The sequence below is a fragment of the Pelophylax lessonae genome (assembly GCF_965119305.1).
Source record: "Pelophylax lessonae genome assembly, chromosome: 2".
Classification (NCBI taxonomy): Eukaryota; Metazoa; Chordata; class Amphibia; order Anura; family Ranidae; genus Pelophylax; species Pelophylax lessonae.
Genome location: NC_138769.1, coordinates 587,911,831 through 587,932,537, shown reverse-complemented (window position 1 = coordinate 587,932,537; position 20,707 = coordinate 587,911,831). Strand labels below are relative to the sequence as shown.

Sequence of the window (20,707 nt, the reverse complement as noted above, 5' to 3'; positions counted from 1 at the left end):
CAGGTCTTCATTTTAATTTAGAATTACATTTTGTATGGCTCAGGTATACTTTGTAATTTGAACAAAATCCCTACTTCCAAAGCTGGTATTTCTCTTACATCCTCCGACAGTCGCCGTACACTCATACAGTCTTCACCAATGGGGTATTGACTTCCTCTCCTTAGGAGTAGCTAGGCAAAAGACTTGTTAGAACAAAAGCATTTCCATAGACACACCCATGGGGGCTGTCCCACTGGTCCAAAACCCCTCCTGCAATAGCCATCTCAACTCAGTTTGTCTTCTGCCTAGTTCAGGAGTAGTCAGGCTTCCCTGTGCTGGAGCTACAGTCTCAGCCTTTTTCTTCTATTTTATGATTTTATTTTCTGAAAAAAAATTTTTTTTTTCTTTGCATTTGTCAGCTTTTATTTAGTCGGATCTTCGGATGAAGATGGAGTTGCGGAGCTGGGAATCGGTCTGGTCGTCCTGGTTCTCCAGGACGGAGGATCAGATGGAATCCCAGCCCGCCGTCAAGCGTTTCACAGGCTATGTGTTCGCCCTGGCCTCATAAACGACCCATCCCTGTCCTCAGGGATGCAGCCTTGTGGGGTGGCTACCTCCCCGGACACGTGCACGGTTCGTCCGTGCACTCCTGGTGTCCTGCGTTTCTGGCTGGCAGCACTCCCCTGCCATCTGAGGGTGGGCGGTTTTCCGTTTCTTATGATGCACCCTACGCCATCGGGTACAGGTGAGTACATTCTGTGTGAGGCCTCTGGGGTCGGCAGTCCTCTGTGTCTGTGGTGTCCCCTATGTCTGTGCGTTTTTGGGCTCCCTGATCCTGGTCCCTGCGGGTTTTTTTTCTCACAGCCTGCGCTGTGTGGGGTCTGGGGGGATCCCTCTCCGGTGTCACTGAGGTGCTTGGAGGTACAGACTAGTGTGGCGACCGCTGCGGGGTTAAAAACCGCCGGTCCGCCATTTTAGGTGTGGGCAGCATGTCTGGCTTCATTGTGGGCGCTTGTATAGCATTGTGTGTAGTGTATTTTGGCGCCGTGCGACGCCATTTTGTGTGTGGCAACGATCGTTCCGAGCACATGTCGGCTGCCATCTTGCCCATTGCTTTGCATAGGCATCCATGTTTCCTTAGCCTGCAGCCTCTGTTCAGTCTCTGCGGTGACATCACTTCTGGGGCTACATACTTCTGGGGCTCTGTCCTGTCCTTTTTCTTTTCCTCTATTGTGCAATCTTCCTGGCTCAGTTTGTCCCTGCGGGGGGGGGGGGGGGGGGGTCTGTGTTTCACAGCCATTGTAGCGGTGTGCTGCGGGGATTTGCAGCGCTCTTAAAGGGCCAGTGCTTCATAAAAAAACTTTTTTTTTTTTTTTTTTTTTGCAATGGAATCTCAGGACAGCAAATTCCCTCCAGCTTTGGTGGGGGATTCAAGTTCTTCTAAATCCTCTACTCTTGACTAATCTGGCTGCTGTTGTGGCGTCTTTGGTGTCCAAAATGGATGTGCTGATGACTGAATGTGCTGCTAGAAAAAGGCCTAGGATTTCTTTTTCTTCTGATTCTGAATGTGACATGGTTGCTGTAGGTAGCGTGCCTCTTCCAGGGTCTCGCTCTTCTCAGGACCCGCAAGAGTCTGAGGGGGAGGCGGAGGTTACAGGGGTGGATGATTCCCTCCCTGGGACGCCGGAGGAACGCGCGGCTATGGACGCGCTAATTTCTGCCATTAAAGAAACACTACATTTAGAGGATTTGCCCAATCCTCCGGCATTGTCATCTTTTGGTACACACAGGACCCGTAAGATGGCGCAGGTTTTTCCCTGCCCCGCTGAGTTTCATCACACTGTGAATGAACAATGGCGCAATTTGAAGCACACCTTCACGGTGCCTAGGAGGTTTCAACTAGGGATGCACCGAAATGAAAATTTTGGGCCGAAACTGAAAATGCAGGATGCCCTTGGCCGAAAACCGAAAATGACTTCCCCCCCCCCCCCCCCAAAAAAAATTAAAATGGATAGAACAGGGTGATGGGTTGGCAAGAGGTTAATTTAATTACCAATGGTATTTGTATTATGCAGCATGAGGGGGTTAATGTATTGTCACTGCTGGTCACTCATCTATTAGTGACCGACCAGTGGCAGGTAATTAACCCCTTTGTGCTGCATTAGTGCAACCAGTGTTAATTGGCTACACTGGTTCCTACCGAAGATTCTCCGGTATTTAGGGATCCTACGGATAGGAGGCTGGAATCGCTTGCCTGCCACAATTATGTGGTGGCGGGTTCCATGCTCAGGCCTATTTTCGCCTCTGTCATGGCGGCTCAGGCTGTGGCGGACTGGACCAAGGTGCTCAGACGCACACTCGTGGCTGATTCTGCCCCTTCCACTACCATGGAGATGGTGGACCAGATTTATCAAGGGGTCATGTATTTGTGCGATGCGGCCTTAAATGAGGCCCCTTTGGCTGCGCGCCTGTCCAGTGTCGCGGTCCTTAGCTGTCGGCTGATCTGGTTGAAGAGCTGTTTGGCTGACCAGAAATCCAGGAAGGCGGTGGCTGACATTCCCTGTGCGGGGGTCTCGAATTTCTTTCACGGCCTGCGGACAGATTCTTTCCCTCAAATCTTCATTTGACCCCAGGGCGGATACAGGACCTGCATCAAGCAGTACAGGATCTCCTCGCTCAGGGGGTAATCGTCCCGGTGCCTCATCGGGACAGGTTTGGGGGGCTTTACTCAAATCTCTTCACTGTGACCAGAAAGGAGGGCAAAGTGCGTCCGATTCTGGACTTGAAAGCTCTGAACCACTTTGTGAGCGTTCGAAAATTCCGCATGGAATCGCTCCGCTCGGTGGTAGCCTCTCTGAGCCCGGGAGAATTCCTGGCCTCTATCGACCTGAAGGATGCGTATCTACACATCTCCATATTAGAGGGTCATCAGAGGTACCTTCGCTGTCGCGGAGGAACACTATCAGTTCGTGGCGTTGCCTTTCGGTCTCGCTTCGGCTCCACTGGTCTTTACCAAAGTGCTGGCTCCTGTTCTGGGGCTGCTGCGGGCGCAGGGCATTGCGGTCTTGGGTTACCTGGACGATCTCCTGTTAAGATCGAGTGCCAGTCAGAGCCTGCTGCAGGATCTGTCCACTACGGTCCAGATGCTCCAGGAGTTCGGTTGGACGATCAATGTTCAGAAGTCAACCTTGTCTCCTTCGGTTCATCTCCCGTATTTGGGAATGGTTATGGACTCTGCTCAAGCAAAGTTGTTCTTGCGGAGGACAAGCTCCGGACCCTGCAGTCCGAGGTCAGGTCCCTCAGGGACAACAAATCCACGTCACTCAGGACCTGTATGCGTTCTCTGGGGTTGATGGTATCGACCTTCGAGGCGATACCATTTGCTCAGTTTCATACGCAATCTCTCCAGGTGGAGATCCTGGCCAGGTGGGACAGAGTGTCTGTCGCCAAACCAGAATGGATCTCTTGTGGTGGCTTCAGTCCCCGGCTGTGTCGGAAGGGAAATCCTTCCGGCTGTTACTATGGACGGTGATTACCACGGATGCCAGCCTATCGGGCTGGGGTGGCGTCCTGGGCAACCTGCCTGCCCAGGGCACTTGGTCGGTGGAGGAATCCTCCCTACCGATAAACATCTTTGATTTGAGAGCGATCAGGCTATGCCTGCTCCATTGGTCGGATCGTCTTCAGGGCTGCCCTGTACGGGTGCAGACGGACAATGCTACTGCAGTGACTTGCATCAATCACCAAGAGGCACCAGGAGTGCCGGGGCGGCCCAGGAAGTGACCAGTATTCTGTCTTCGGTCGAGACTCACGTCCGGCGATTTCGGCAGTTCACATTCCAGGTGTGGAGAACTGGCAGGCCGATTATCTGAGTTGCCAGACCCTGGACCAGAGGGAATGGTCCCTGCACCCGGAGGGGTTTCAAATGCTGTGTGCGAAATGGGGATCCCCGGCTGTGGATCTGTTCGCGTCCCAGCTAAACAAGGTGGGAAGGTTTGTGGCAAGAATGCGCGATCCTCTGGCAGACGCCTCGGATGCGCTGGTGGTGCTTTGGCATCGGTATCGTCTGATATTTGCCTTTCCCCCGATTCAGTTGTCCAGGTTACTGCGCAGGTTGGTCTCGGAACCGAAGTTGGTGATTCTGGTGGCCCTGGACTGGCCACGCCGGTCCTGGTACGCGGATATCATTCAACTGGCTGTCGAGCCTCCATGGCGGCTACCGTTAATGAGACGATCTGCTGTCTCAGGGACCGATCTTCCATCCTGCTTTACAGTCGCTGGCTTTAACGGCATGGCTGTTGAAAGCCAGGTCCTGAGAGACAGGGGTCTCTCTTCTGAGGTCATTCCTACTTTGCTCAAGGCTAGGAAAGACTCGTCCGGTAAGATCTATTATCGTACCTGGAAGGCCTATTTTGCCTGGTGTGAATCCAGAGGTTTCCCTCCTCGTTCCTACTCCATGGTTCGTACGGTCCTTGAAAACCTGGAAAAGTTTTGGCATTTGCAGATGACTTTCCAGGCCTGGAAAGGTCATGGAATCTTAGGAAACACACACAGGTTTTGGAAAAGTCCATGGAAATATTTACTGGGGAGGAGCGGATGCTTAATAGTTTAATTTATTATCTTATTCCGAAAATTTTTATTGCCAGTGCCACATACTAACTTTGCCTTCCGGGTCTGCGGTATGCCTATGCGCTGTCACTGGCCAGCAGCAGCCGAGGAGATGATCGTGAACCAATCACTGGCAGCGGGGAGGGCCGGCCGCGGTTTGCCTGGATGTGACTGGCCAGCAACAGCAATAACAGCCGGGAGATAACAAACCAATCACAGGCAGCGGAAGCGTCACTGGGGGGCAGGGCGGGCCGGCCGCATGAACGTGATAATGACGCGGAAGGGGGCGGTAACCGTTTTGGTCACCGAATCCCCGCGTCATGACGGTCATGCGGCCGGCCCGCCCTCCAGTGACTCATCCGCTGCCTGTGCTGGCCAGTCACATCCAGGCAAACCGCGGCCGGCCCTCCCCGCTGCCAGTGATTGGTTCACGATCATCTCCTCGGCTGCTGCTGGCCAGTGACTGACAGGGCAAATTGCGGACCCGGAAGGACACCTACCTGTACCAGTGCTATACGCTGAATGTAAAAATGCCCCCCCCAGTGTTCTTTAGCCGCCCCCCCCCCCATGCTTTCTGGCTCCCCAGTGCTCTCCAGCTCCCTGGCTCCCCCCTCAGTGATTTCCAGTTTCCCCCCCCCCCCCCCCCCCTCTCTCTCTGTGCTCTCCATCCCCCTGGTTTTCCATGCCCCCCCCCCCCCCGCGCCTTCCAACCCCCCTGCAATGCTTTCCAAACCCCCCCTTAATTCTCTAGATTTTCTTCTTAACGTATACGTAGACATTTCATGAAACATTAGGTCATGAATATTTTTAAGTGAAGTCATGGAAAAGTCATGGAATTTTATTGGCGAAAATGTGTATGAACCCTGCTACTCGGTGGCGAAGGGTGTTAGCTTTCCTACAAACTGGTGTGGACCAGCGCCTGCCGTTGGCCACGATTAAGGGCCAGTTGTCTGCACTGGCAGTTCTTTTCCAGCGCCCATTGGCGTCTAATTCATTGATAAGCACCTTTATTCAAGGTGTGCGTCATTTGGCCCCTCCTCAGAGGGCGCCTCTACATCCTTGGGACTTGAACTTGGTTCTGTCCGTTTTACAACGTCCTCCCTTTGAAAACATCAGGGAAATTTCTTTGCCTCTGCTGTCGAAAAAGGTTGCTTTTCTGGTAGCGATAACTTCTGCACACAGAGTGTCTGAGTTGGCGGCCTTGTCTTGCCGCTCCCCTTACCTGGTGGTTCATAGGGATAAGGTGGTCTTGCAACCCAACCAATCTTTCCTTCCAAATCCTGATTTTCACCTTAATGAGGACATTGTTTGGCCTTCGCTTTGTGCGAATCCTAAACATCCTAAGGAGTTTGCTTTACATTCCTTGGATGTTGTCAGGGTTTACCTGTCGTCCACTGAATCCTTTCGGAAGTCGGATTCTCTTTTTGTCCTTCCTGAGGGACCTCGGAAGGGTATGGCTGCGTCTGCGGCGACCATTTCAAAATGGATCAGACAGACGATTGTACAGGCCTATTCGATTAGGGAACGGGTACCACCCTTCCCTGTCAAGACGCACTCTACTAGGGCGGTGAGTGCATCCTGGGCCTTCCGGCATCAGGCTTCGGTGGCCCAGGTGTGCAAGGCTGCGACTTGGTCGTCTGTGCACACCTTTTCCAAATTCTACAAACTTGATGTTCTGGCATCGGCAGATGCTTCCTTTGGCCGCAAAGTTCTGTGTGCGGCAGTGCCTTGAGGGGGACCCTAGTTTTGCGGGTCCCTGACTGTTGGGGTTGTTTCCCCCTTGTTTGTTCGCTTTCCTGGGTTGTTGCTCCAGTTGGGCTTTTCTGTTGCCCAGAGGATACCTTCCTGTTCACGTAAGGTTCCTTTCTCTGACGTGAGTGCTGCGCTGCCTTTGTGACGGTTACGTTTCCCACCCCTCATGTCTACACTGCTTTGGGACATCCCATTGGTGAAGACTGAATGAGTGGGCGGCGACTGTCAGAGGACGTAAGAACTGAATTTCTCTTGCGTCCTCCGACAGTCGCCGCCCCCTCTAAGTCATCACTATTGGGTATTGACTTCCGCTCCACAGGAGTAGCTAGGCATAAGACTTAGTCAAAAGAACAAAGGCATTTGCATATACACACCCATGGGGGCTGTCCCACTGGTCAATACCCCCCTGCAGTGACCACTCCCAACTCAGTTTCTTTCTGCCTAGCGTCAGGAGTAGTTAGGCTTCCCTGGGCTGGGGCTACAGTCTCAGCCTTTCTAATCTTCTTTTTTTTTTTTTTTTTTATTTGATTTTCTTTGAAAATGTCAGTTTTTTTTTTTCTTTGATTTACTAGCTGTTTATTTTGTCAGCTTTAGTTTTAGTTGATTCTTCGGATAAAGATGGATTCATGCGGAGCTGGGAATCGGACTAACCGCCCTGGTTTGCCAGGGCAGAGGGTCGGAGGGAACCCCAGCCCGCCATCGAGCGTTCAGCCGTGATTCGTCCTGGCATTATGAACGACCCATCCCTGCTCACAGCAGGGATGCAGCCGTGAGGTGGCTACCTCACTGGACACCTGCAGTGCTGCAGTGTATTGTCCCTGGCTAACGGCATTCCCTGTCAGATGTGGACAGCGGCTTTCCATTCTGAGAGGCTCCCCACGCCATCTGGTACAGGTAAGTACTTCTGTGTGGGGCCTCTGTGTGGGGTGGCAGTCCTGTGTTGCTGTGTGTCCCCCATGTCTGCCCGTGTGGGCCTCCCTGTTTGTGATCCCTGTGGGGTCTTTTAATACATACGCTGCGCTATAGTGCTGTGTGTTTGTGGGAGCCCCTTTCCTTGTGTCACTTAGGTGTTTCACTGGGGGTGCAGACGATGTGTGTGGCGGCCGCAGCGGGGGGAAAAAACCGCACGGTCCGCCATCTTAGGGCAAGCATGTTGGCTTCACTGTGGGCTGTATTACATGCTGTTTTGGCGCCATCCAGCGCCATCTTGCGTGTGGCAGAAGGATCGTTCCGCACATGTTCAGCCATTTTCCCGAAGTCTCCCATTCAGTTCTATGGGCAGCCATTTTCCCGGAGTCCTTTGCAGCTTATAGTTAAGCCTCTTATGACCTCACTTCCTTTTCCCCTGAAGCAGCGACCTAGGTGGTAACACTCTGTGGGCTCTGCAGACTGTCTCTTCCATAACCTTCTGTTTTGTCATTTCTGCCTCAGTTTTCTTCTCCTATTGGGGGTCTTTTGTCACTGTTCACATAGCGGTGGGCTGCGCACTCCGCAGCGGTGTTAAAGGGACAGTTCCCCTTTTTATTGCACTATTATTTTTCACCTTGGGCAATGGATTCTCAGGACAACAAATTCCCTCCAGCCCTGGTGGGGGACACCAGTCCTGCTGTGGCCCCTGTTATGCCTGATTTGGCAGCTGTAGTGGCGTGTTCTTTGCTCAAACCTGGTTTTGCGTCCGTTTTGGTGGCTCAGGCGGTGGCTGATTGGACTAAGGTGCTTAGGAGCAACCTCCTGTCTGATTCTGTTCCACCTGCCAGGCTGGCTATGGTGGATCAAATTCACCAAGGAGTCATGCATTTGTGTGATGCGGCCTTAAATGAGGCCCCTCTAGTGTTGCGGTGCTTAACCGCCGACTAATCTGGCTGAAGAGCTGGTCGGCTGACCAGTCATCTCGGAAAACAGTTGCTGATTTTCCCTATGCTGGTTCTCGCCTTTTTGTCGAGGCATTAGATACCTTGGTAAAAGACGTCACGGGGGGCAAGAGCACCTTGCTGCCCCAGAACCCGAAGGAGCAAATCCCTTCGTGGCAAGCGGGGTTCTACTTCTCGATCCACTCAGGGATCCTTTTGTGCCTTTCGAAACCAATCCAAGGGCAAGCCCTTCAAGGGCCAAGGTAGCCAGAAGAAGCCCTGGGCAGGCAAGCAGATGTCCGGCAATGCTGGCTCGGCGGGTCAACTCGCCTCTGCCTGAAAGGGCGCCCTCACCCGTTTCAGGGGTGGGGAGACGTTTGTGCGGTTTCCTCCAACCTTGGCTGCTCTGAATTTCGGACAGGTGGGTTCAGGAAATCATTCGATCAGGGTACAAGATCGAATTCCTTTCCCGGCCGGCGGACAGATTTTTTTCCCTCAAATCTTCATTTGCCTCCAGGGCGTCTGCAGGACCTGCATCAAGCGGTGCAGGACCTCCTTGCCCAGGGGGTGATGGTCCCGGTGCCTCATTGGAACAGGTTTCGGGGGTTTTATTCCAATCTGTTCACTGTGCCCAGAAAGGAGGGCAAAGTGTGTCCTATTCTCGACCTGAAAGCACTGAACCGCTTCGTGCGCGTTCGAAAGTTCCGTATGGAATCTCTTCGTTTTGGTGGTGGCCTCCCTGAGTCCGGGGGAATTCCTGGCCTCTAAAGACTTGAAGGATGCGTACCTACACATCCCCATTTTCGAGGGTCACCAGAGGTACCTTTCGGTTCGCAATAGCGTAGGACCACTATCAGTTTGTGGCGTTACCTTTCGGTCTCGCTTCGGCTCTAAGGGTCTTTACCACTGCTGGCACCAGTTCTGGGCCTGCTAAGGGCTCGGGGCATTGCGGTCTTGGGGTATCTGGACGATCTCCTACTAAGGTCGAGTGTCAGCCAGGACCTACTGCGCGATCTGTCCACCACGGTACAGACGCTCCAGGAGTTCGGATGGACCATCAACGTACAGAAGTCGACGTTGTCTCCATCGGTTCGTCTTCCCTATCTGGGAATGATCCTGGATTCTGCTCAGGCAAAGGTGTTCTTGCCGGAGGACAAGCTCTGGACCTTGCAGGACAAGATCAGGTCCCTCAGGTACAATCTGTCCTCGTCACTCAGAACCTGTATGCGGGGTCTGGGGTCAATGGTTTTGGCTTTCGAGGCGATACCCTTTGCTCAGTTTCACACACGGTCTCTCCAAGCGGAGATCCTGGCCAGGTGGGACAGACTACCTTTAGTCCCTGGATCCGAGTGTCTCATTGAGTCGCCGGACCAGAATGGATCTTCTGTGGTGGCTCCAGTCCCGGCAGTGTCGGAAGGCAAGTCCTTCCGTCCGTTACTGTGGACAGTGATTACCACGGATGCCAGCCTGTCGGGCTGGGGTGGAGTCCTGGGCAACCTGTCTGCCCAGGGCACTTGGTTGGAGGAGGAATCCTCCCTTGGTAATTCACAAGGATAAAGTGGTCTTGCGTCCACATTCCTCTTTTCTTCCTAAGGTGATCTCTGAGTTTCACCTTAATGAGGACATTGTCCTGCCTTTGCTTTGTACGAAGACTAAGCATCCTAAGGAGGTTGCTTTGCATTCCTTTGATGTTGTCAGGGCGATCAGGGTTTACCTGTCTACGGAATCCTTTCATAGGACGGATTCCCTCTTTGTCCTTCCTGGGGGACCTCGGAAGGGCATGGCTGCGTCTGCAGCGACTATTGCCAAATGGATCAGACAGACCATTGAACAGGCTTATGCTTTGAAGTAACTGGTTCCACCCTCCCCTGTTAAGGCGCACTCTACCAGATCTTTGAGTGCGTCCTGGGCCTATTTGCATCGTGCCTCGGTGGCCCAGGTGTGCAAGGCTGCGACTTGGTCGTCAGTGCACACCTTTTCCAAATTCTACAAGGTAGATGTTCTGGCATCAGCTGATGCCTCCTTTGGCCGCAAAGTTCTCACTGTGCCAGTGCCATGAAGGACCCTTGTGTTTTTTTGTGGGTCCCTGGCTGTTGGTGTTTGCTTTCCTGGGCTGTTGCTCCTGTTGAGCCTTGTTTTTTCTGTTGCCCAGAAGGTTCCCTTACTATGCTGGTAAGGTTCCTTTCTCTGATGTGGGTACTGCGTTGCCTTTTCTACGGTTCTAGTTCTGTTCTACAGTTGCGTCTCCCACCCCTCATGTCTACAATGCTTTGGGACATCCCAATAGTGATGACTTGGAGGGAGCGGCGACTGTCGGAGGACGTAAGAGAAAACTGTTTTTTTTTGTAAAATTCCTTGGAGTCCTCCGACAGTCCCCGCCCCTCTATTGGGGTTCTTTGGACTTTAACTGCTTGCTACCAAACTGAGTTGGGATGGCTGATAGCAGGGGGGGGGGGTTATTGGACCAGTGGGACAGCCCCCATAGGTGTGTCTATGTAAAATAATTTGTTTTTAACAAGTCTTATGCCTAGCTTGCTCCTATGGATAAGAGGTCAATACCCATTGGTGAACACTGAATGAGTGGGCGGTGACTATCAGGACTCAGAGAAAGGAATGTTACAGTAAGATTTTACAAAAATTCCGTTATTTTAATTTTTGCTGCCCTACTGTAATTAACACTGGTCACAGTAAAAGGGTTACAGGAGAGGGCATGGGCGGGAGTCTGCCAGTGTAAATGTCATTAATACAAATTCTAACCGTTTTAATAGGTAAATTCCGCTTCCTTTTACTTTTTCCTATAAAGGTGATGGCACTTCAACCGTTCCACAAGCTGTTTCTGCGGAGGACCTTAAAGAGTGTTTAAAAAAACAACTTGAATTCTGCTTTTCAAGGTAGGCTTATGTGTTACTTTGCCAATTGTGGCAAGCTAAATTGCAATAATGACTTTGTTAAAAAGCTTGTAAATACATTTTAACAAGCTGCCTAATATAGAAAATAGAATCTAACCACTTCCCGTGAATCGGCGTAACCTGTACATCGGAGAAGTGGTTGTACCGGGATGACTGCTGCAGGCATCAATGCAGTACAGTTCTTTAGTCAGTTGGCTTACTAATGATAATAGCCGACGTGGCTCGGGAGCCGTTCGGCTGTTATTCCCAGTCACCCCCCCCCCCCCCCGGCTGCCTTCCGTGCCTCTGCCCGGTTCGCCCATCCCACTGGCTGGTTGGAGTCCCGAACAAAGCCTGATTCGGTGTTGAGAGGGTCTCCAATGTAACCCGGAAGCGACGTTCTTTCCGGTTAACGGCGCCAAATTAAACTGGAGATATTCAAAAAAGCAGATTTATGCATTTTAAATACTTTGACATGCAGTGAAGGTGTCTGGGGTCTTTTAGACCCCCGATTCCTCCATAAAGAGTACCTGTCACTGCCTATTACTGTCACAAGGGATGTTTACATTCCTTGTGACAGCAATAAGTGATCAGAATTTTTTTTTTTGTGCTAAAAATGAAATGAATTGTGGCGAAAACGCATGTGTAAGTCGCGTCCGCAAATGAAAACGGTGTTCAAACCACACACGAGGTATGGCTACGATCACCAGAGCGAGAGCAATAATTCTAGAAAAAGACCTACCCTGTAACTACTGTTTTTAAGTACCGTAGTTTGTCACCATTCCACAAGTGTGTGCAATTTTAAACCTTAACATGTAATCTAAAAATTAGGCTAACTTTACGGTTTAGTTTTTTTTTATTTTAAATGTGAAATGTATTTTTCCCCCAAAAAAAAATAGTTTGGAAGACTGCTGTGCAAATACCGCGTGACAAAAAATATTGCAACGACCGCTATTTTATTCTCCAGAGTCTTTGCTAAAATATAAATATTTGGGGGTTCAAAGTCATTTTCTAGCTAAAAATACTGATTTTTAACTTGTAAACAGCGTGTCACAAATAGGCTTGATCCTTAAGAGGCTAAAGTGGTTGTAAAGTCAGAAGGTTTATTTTAATGCATTCTATGATTTTAAGATAAAGCCTTCTGTGTGTAGCAGCCCCCCTAATACTTGAGCCCATCTCTATGCAGCGTGACGTCCACAAGTGCCTCAGCCATCTGTGACTCTCTCCGGATGTGGTCAATCAAACTCAGCCTATAAGGAGAGAGGGGGGCGGGCCGAACAGTAGCTCTGTGTCTGAATGGATACACGGAGCTACAGCTCGGCTCACGTGCTCCCATAGCAAGTTGCTTGATGTGGGGGCACTTAAGAGAAGGGAGGGGGAAATGAGTGCAGAAGAGGGACCCGATAGGAGGATCCGGGCTGCTCTGTTCAAAACCATAGAAGGCAAGTATAACAGGTTTATTTTAATAGAGACTTAACAATCACTTTAAATTGTATTGGTAGATGAATCCATTTTAGTAGTAAATCCAATTACTAATATAAAAATGCATACACTGGTGTAGATTGTCAAGGTTCAAGTTAAGTCTTTTTTTTTTTTTTTTTTTTTTTTTTTTATTACCTAAATGCATTCCAGAGATTACTCACCCTGTGAAGTTTAGTAGCTAGGTGCAGGGGATTTTACGGAATAGGGAAGATTTCTAAGCACAGTAGTAGTGTGCGCTGGATACCGTTGATAGCTGACTGGTTTTATTTGTTGCTTGGAGTTGCTAGTTGATCACTTAAGGACCAGGCATATTTATGACACTTTTTCTTTACCAGTTAAAATCATAAAAAATGTTTTTCTTTGCTAGAAATGAGTCCCAGAGACCCTAGAGCAGAGGTCTTTAAACTCTGGCCCTCCAGTTCAGGAACTACAATTCCCATCGTGCCTAGTCATGTCTGTGAATGTCAGTTTTCCATTGCCTCATGGGATGTGTAGTTCCACATCACCTCTCCTGCCACGCCACCCAGAAAAGTGATCCTGCTTATGTGGTCCCAGTGTTATCTGCTGCCATAACACCAGTATTCTAACATCAAAGTACTGACTTAAAACTCCAGCGGCTGTTCCAGAAGTGGTTAATGTAGGCCCATCATGCGAAAAAAAAAAAATGGTGTGGCTATTGCTCACCCCTGAAAGAAATGCTAGCCCTGGATATGGCTTCAGTAATTTCTAGTCTCTGCTCCAGGATAAGCATACAGAAAATAAAAACTAGAAAGTCAACCCCTGCTAATATTTTTGTTTTTGAAGTACACCTGCAATGGTGGTGCCATTTTATTTTTTCCCTGTGATAGTTGGCCTTGATTGTTGTCTGACTCGCGTCCTGACCATAGAAACTAAACAAAAATCAAATGCAAGTCTTAATGCTTCCAGTGTGGGTCTAAAACAGCAAGGCAGCTAGCATTCTCCCTATGAGTTGTCAGCAGTGGTAGTTGCCAAATTTCTCTTTGATAAAGTTCCTTTTAATTGTCATTTGAAAAATGTTTGTGGTGTTGCAATGAATTCCCTTTTTTTTTTTTTTCTTTTTATTCAGAGAGAACCTCTCAAAAGATTTATATCTTATGTCGCAAATGGATAGTGACCAGTTTGTACCAATATGGACTATTGCAAATATGGAAGGAATTAAGAAGCTGACCACTGACATGGACCTCATTGTTGACGTTCTCCGTTGTAAGTAAAATGTTTCAAGGCCATGGATTAAATGTCAATCATTTTTTTGCAAGAACATGTCACAAAATCAGAATTATTTTATCCGTGAAATTGTGTGAACTTGAAATAAACGTTTTTCCTTTTATGTTCATTAACTGACATGGCTCCATATCTTCCTTGACCGATGGGTTATGCTGCCTTCTACAGGAGTAGGACACTAGGTGGAAAATTGACTACGCCTATAGGGCAGTCCTAGGCGGTATACTCCCACTTCCTGCTATATGATCTGTTTTTCTCTTGCATTCTGACAGACGCAGCTCTCAATGCATCTTCACTAATGGGTAATGTGCCATCTACAGGAGTAGACTAGGCAGTGAAAAGCTTTCAGTTTTCACCTAACACACCTATAGGGGCTGTCCCTCACGACATTACCCCAGACACTGCTCTAAAATCAGTTTCTTGCCGCCTAGTGAAGGAGTAGGACCTAGGTTTCCCTGCTGGGACTTCGGTCTCAGTTTTTATTTTCTTTTGAAAATGTTTTTCTTTTTACTCACTATCGTTAGCTAGAGTCGGGGGGGATCCTCCTGGTGAACTACAAGCGACAGCCGAGCTGAGGTTTCTCACTGGATAATCTAGATCGTTGCCACGACAGAGCCCTGGTGGATGGGGACGAGCCTGCAAACAGATGCTTCGCCGGGTCATATCAACCTGGAACGCCCTGAGTTGCAGCATACCCCTCTTGGCTGATGGCACCCCCACTCAGGGTGAGAGGCAAACTGTCGGGGAGCCCCAAGGTCCATGGTGGGGTGAGTGATGTAACGCCCCCTGTGTCCCTGGGACAGATGTCTCTGTGGGGGTGATGTGCGCCCACTCCTGGGGAGAACAGGGCTGTGTCCTCTGAAAGATCTGCCTGGCCTGTCAGGACAGGTCCTGCCCTCCCTGTTCCCGCTGGGGGGGGGGGGGGGGGGCTATAGCGCCGTCATAACGCCTGGGGGGGGATGTGAAGCTGTTACCTGGTCCTGGGGGGTCCCCTAAAGTGGATTCCCGCGGTGGCTTCATTCCCTTTGCTCCTGACCTCTTGGCGCCGTTTTCAGCATCCATTTTAAGTGTGGGCATCAGACTGCATCTGTAAGGGCAGCAGCCATTTTCTTGCCTTCCTGAGTGCTTGGCGCCATTTTTTGTGGGCGCCATTTTTTGTGGGCGCCATATTAAGTGTGGGCAGGCCGCGCTGTATGGGCGGCAGCCATCTTCCCCTGTGCTTCCTATATAATTTTTATGGCACCATTTTCCTGTGGTTAGTGCGGGCAGGCCTCTAGTGCTTGTCTTGTCACTTCCTCCAGAAGTTTCATTTGCTGCAGACAGATTACGGAGCAGTTGCTTCTCCAGGTTGCTGGCACAGTAAAGGGTTTTTTTATCCTTTGGGCATTCCTCGGACACCCTTGGCTCCTGTCAGGACACCTGCTAGCTTAAAGGGGGACTCCAGCTGTAGCGCGGTATTGCGGTGCGGCCTGAGATCGCAATTTAAAGGGCCAGTGTTCTCAATTTTTTTGCCTTGCTAAAAATGGAGTCCCAAGATGAAAATTTCCCCTCTGAATTTATTTGTGCATCCGGATCACCTTCTCTGGTATCTGTCTGCAGCCATAGAAACTGGTGTCCAAAGAGGATCTTGTAATGAAACAAGTTTTCTATCCAGAAACGGCCAATGCCCTCTGTCTTCTGATTCAGAGCCTGATGTAGTTGCCGTGGACAATGCCTTCCCCGAGGGATCCCTGTCCACAGTCAGCTGCGGCGCGATAATGCCCTTTGGAAGCACTGATTCAATCAGTAAGGGAGACATTGCATATAAATGAGCCCACACAGTCAGGAAAGCGGGTTGTCTTTGGCTCCCGCAAAGCTCAGAAGTCAGGTCAGGTTTTTCCTTGTCCCGAGGATTTTCACGATATCGTCAATGAGTAATGGCGGCGCATTAAGCACATGCTGGTGGTGCCCAAACGCTTTCGGCGCCGTTACCCCTTTGCAGACTCAGTTTCCAATCGCTAAACAGTGTCACCTAAGGTGGATCACACTATGCCCCAGTTGCATAAATCTACTGTAGTACCCGTGGAAGGCTCACCGGTATTTAAGGATCCGGTGGACAGGCCATGGAATCCCTTTCCTGCCACCTGCACTTGGTGGTGGGCTCGCTTCTCAAACCTGTGTTCGCCTCCGTCCTGGTTTCTCTGACGGTTACAGAATGGATCAATGTTGTAAGAAAAACGGCTGCACATCCAGGAATTCCAATTGCCTTTAATTTCCATTCCAAAGTGATGACAGTGATCACACCAGACACCAACATAGGGTCGAGTAGACACGTTTCACACATTTTGTGCTTAATCATTACAATAACTAACAGCAACCTATAGATTTTAAATAGACCGTCCCAATAGTTGCAGGTGTTCCGGGGGTGGTGATATTCGGCAGTTGTGCACAGCCCAATTAATCACCTAACTTTAGCCCCAAAGAGCATCTGAATAGTGATTCAAATACAAAGTCAAACTGAAGGTCCAAGTTCTCGTGCATATCGTGAACTCTCCCATACACACAAAGACATGGACCAACAATCACATAGAAAATTGTATAAAAACACCAAAGAAGATATCGGAAAAAATAAATGTGAATACATACAACATAAAAAAAGAAAGGGAAAAGACCATAGTGAATGTAAAAACATCTGGTATACGCACATGTGCATGCAGGTACACACCTGCACACACAGATACATATCACATGCATATACAAAGACATACATAAAATCATTATTTCCTCCATGGAATAGACTATTCCCACCTTAAGGATGCATAAACAAATGCATCCATGTATACAGCATGAAAAAGCCATCTCCATTAATAACGTCTGTATGGACACGTGTTTCAATAAAATTGTAAAAAACGTGAGGTAAAATGATTTTATGTATGTCTTTTTGTATATGCATGTGAAATGTATCGGTGTGTGCAGGTGTGTACCTGCATGCACCTATGTGCGTATATCAGATAGATGTTTTTGCATTCACTATGGTCTTTTCTCTTTTTTATGTTGTATGTATTCACATTTATTTTTTCCAATATCTTTATTGGTGTTTTTATACAATGTTCTATGTGATTGTTGGTCCATGTCTTTGTGTGTATGGGAGAGTTCACAATATGCACGAGAACTTGGACCTTCAGTTTGACTCTTTGTATTTGAATCACTATTCAGATGCTCTTTAGGGCTAAAGTTAGGTGAATAATTGGGCTGTGCACAACTACTGATTATCACCGCCCCGGAACACCTGCAACTATTGTGGCGGTCTATTTAAGATCTATAGGCTCTTGTCATTGTAATGATTAAGCACAAGATGTGTGTGAAACGCGTCTACGTTACCCTATGTTGTCGTTGGTGTCATCACTTTGGAATTTAAAGGCAATCGGAATTCCTGGATGTGCGGCCGTTTCTTTTCTTACAAGTTTTCCACGGAGGTGGGTCCGGGCTAGCACTCTATGGGATATTCCACCTCTAAGCAACCATCACACACCTGGAGCAGCGTTTTCTTTCTTCAGTAGAATGGATCAAGGTGCTTCGGAGCACCTTGCAAGCTTAGTCAGTTCCTCAAACTCTGAGGTCACAGATCAAATGGCACAGGCCATGGTGTACCTGTGCAATGCAGCCCTGGACAAGGCTCCTCTGGCTGCCAGAGTGTCTGCGGTGGGGATCTCCTTATGCCGCATGGTGTGGCTGAAGAGCTGGTTGGCAGATCAGGCTTCTAAGAAGGCCGCGACTGATCTTCCCTTTTTAGGGGACCATCTGGGGACTCCTTGGATGACTTGAGGGTCTAACGGGGGGGGGGGGGGGGGGTTAAGAGTACCCCCCCCCCCCCCCCCCCCCCAATCCGCAAAGGGTAAGGCACCTCGCAGCAAGCGGGGGGGCCTTCCTTCAAGGCTAGTAGGGGGCTTTTTTGTGCCTCAGGGGCGCTGGAAAAAGGTGAATCGTTCAGAGCCTCCAGAGGGAACAAGGTGGCTTGGTCCGGTAAGTCTGAGACTTGCCAGTCCGGCGGACGAATCCTCTGCATGAAGGGGGACACCTAACCCAATTCGGGGATGTCTGCGTTGCTTTCCAGGACCCTGGACGAATGTGTTCACGACCTGATTCGTACATTGTACAAGACCGAATTTCTGTCTCGCCCAGCAGACAGATTCCTTCCACCCTGTCTGTCTATCTTCGGATCAATTAAAGGATCCCAGGGTCTTCCACTAAGGTTTTGACCCCGGTGCTGGCTTTGCTATGCAAAAAGGATTGCAATCATCGGATATTTGGAAAATCTGTTGAGGGCGAGCTCTCATGTCTCCCTGTCCAGCAGCCTGGCCTTCATGGTCCAGACACTTCAGGAGTTTGGTTGGACCATCGACTTCCAGAAGTCGGTGCTGACTGCACTACCTGAGCATGATCCTGGACTCAGGCGAGGGTCTTGCTCCCAGAGGACATTCTTCTGATCTTGCAGGGCGAGATGTGATTTGTCTCATGCCGTCAATCGCGGTCTGAGCTCTCCTGGTGGCTTCTGTTGCTTGCTCTGAGCCAGGGCAGGTTTTTTCTGCCTCTGTTGTGACGGGACACACCACGGATGCCAGCCTGTCAGGCTGGGGGTGGACTTGTTCTGGCCCCCTCCGCAGTTCACATTCCAGGAGTGGAGAACTGGCAGGCGGAATATCTAGTCGTCAGGTTCTGGATCAGGGGGGGAAAGGTTCGGGCATCCGGAGGTTTTTCACCTCCTGTGTGCCCGATGGGGAACTACGGAGGTGGATCTGTTTGTCTCTCATCTAACCAGACTGGCCTCGCCGGTCATGGTACGCAGACCTAGTCGAGATGGTCGTCGAGCCTCCCTGGCAGCTGCCTCCAAGTGAGCATCTGCTGTCTCTTGGACCAATCCTTCATCCGGCTGTACGGTCGCTGGCTTTAACGGCATGGCTGTTGAAGGCTAGGTGTTTAGAGTCAGGGGTCTCTCTGATGCTGTGCTTCCTTACCTTGAGGGCTAGGAAGGCGACTTACAGGAAGTCTATCATCGTACTTGGAAGATGTATTTTGCCTGGTGTGAGTCGCATGGATTGCATCCTCGCTCCTTCTCGGTGGCGAGGGTCCTAGCCTTCTTGCAGAAGAGGGTGGAGCAACGTTTGGCTCTAGGCGCAATTACAGGTCTGGTGTCTGCCTTAGCCATTTACTTCCAACGTCCCTTGGCGACTAATGCTTTGATTCGCACCTTTATTCAAGGGGTGCGTCTTCTGGCTCCGCCGAGGAGATCCCCATTACCTCTGGGATCTGAATTTGTTTTTTTTTCTGTTCTTCAAAGACCTCCCTTTTGATAATGTCAGGGCATTTTCTCTGCTTTTTGATTGTCTCAGAAGGTTGCCTTTTTGTTGGCTAGCAACTCTGCTCGCAGGGTGCCTGTCCTGCCATTTGCCTTATCTGGTTGTTCTGCGTCCTAACCTATCTTTTCTCCCTAAGGTGGTATCAGTTTTACACATCACTGGAGATGTTGTTTTGCCTTCGCTCTGTGCTGAGCATTCCAAAGAAATTGCCTTGCGTTTGCTGGCTGTGGTTCGGGCGGTCAGGATCTCCGTCAGCCACGGAGTCCCTTTGGACATCTGATTCTTTGTCCTTCCTGAGGGACATTGTGAGGGTTTGGCTGCGTCTGCTGCAACCATATCAGAGTGGATCAGACAGACTATTGTTCAGGCCTGTTCGTTAAAGGGTCAGGTGCCTCCTTTCCCTGTGAGGGCGCATTCTACTAGAGCGCTGAGTGCCTTTTGGGCTTTTCGCCATCAGGCATCTGTTGCTCAGGTGTGTAAAGCGGCAACCCTGTCTGTACACACTTTTACAAATTGTACAAAGTTGAATTGATGGCATCCTAGGATGCTTCCTTTGGTCGCAAAGTTTTGCAGGCTGCTGTTTGACGAAGAGATGTGGTTTTCTCTGTTGGGGGTGAATTTTTGTTTTGGGGTAAGCGCCTGTTGGTGTTGAGCTTTTTTTGTTGCACTGTTGGCTACGTTTTTAGCCTTGGAATTGCGTCAGATTCTGAGGCTGATTTGGCCGCCACGGAAGCGAGTCACCCCACCGGGTCTGCGTCCACGCACTTTGAGTGCTGTGATAGTGAGGATGATTTCTCTTCCACTACATCTGCGCAAGAAAAGGAGCTTGTGGAGGCACTGATTGTATCAGTGCAAGAAACCTTTAAAACTGGAGGACACAGCGAATGCTACCGATGCAATTTGGCACCCGCAGACCATCCAAGGTGATTGAGGTGTTCCCTTTCCTGCCTATTTTGACGAGATTGCCACCAGTGGAGTTCCCCGAAAAGCATGGTTGGGATATCGAAGCGTTTCGATAGGAGGTATCCTTTTGATGACGTACCGGTCATGGGTTCTCGGGTCTCCAGGTTGAATGAAGTCATGCTGTGTTCCCAGTGGAGTGCGCTCTGTTCTTTAAAGACCCTGTAGACAGGAAGGTTGGATCTCTGGTCCGCTACCTGTTTTTTTTGCAGCAGATTAATTTTAGCTTGAGGCCGGTGTTTGTCATAACCTTGGTTGCTCAGACTTCAACAAAATGGGCGAAGCTTTTGCGCCAGGATCTGGAAGGGGGGGGGGTGGGGTCAGCATTTCCCTGAACTGGCGGATCAGGGTGTTTGACAGCGGTGACTCGGCATCGCATGATTTTGTTGACATGCAGGTCTGTGGACCAGGCCTCCAAGAAGGTGCTGACGGATCTCCCCTTTGTGGGGGACCGCTTGTTCGGAGCTTCTATGGAAGAGATTAAAGGTCTAACGGGAAGTAAGCGAAAAAGGAAAAAGCCCCCAAGGATTTGTAAAATTTTCACCTTTATTCAGAAAATATAAAAATATAATGAAAATCAAGACTTAAAATGAGCTTTGGTTACAGATAG

The 20,707-nt window shown here is 49.7% G+C and overlaps 1 protein-coding gene across 1 annotated transcript in view; it reads left to right on the top strand.

Annotated features, from left to right (window-relative positions):
• LARP4 (La ribonucleoprotein 4) overlaps window positions 1-20,707 on the top strand; it is a 178,147-nt gene that overhangs the window by 33,467 nt on the left and 123,973 nt on the right. The window contains exons 4-5 of the mRNA XM_082247084.1: window positions 10,993-11,080; window positions 13,647-13,783. Of these exons, the coding sequence (XP_082103210.1) occupies window positions 10,993-11,080; window positions 13,647-13,783 (225 nt within the window). The remainder of the gene's footprint in view (window positions 1-10,992; window positions 11,081-13,646; window positions 13,784-20,707) is intronic.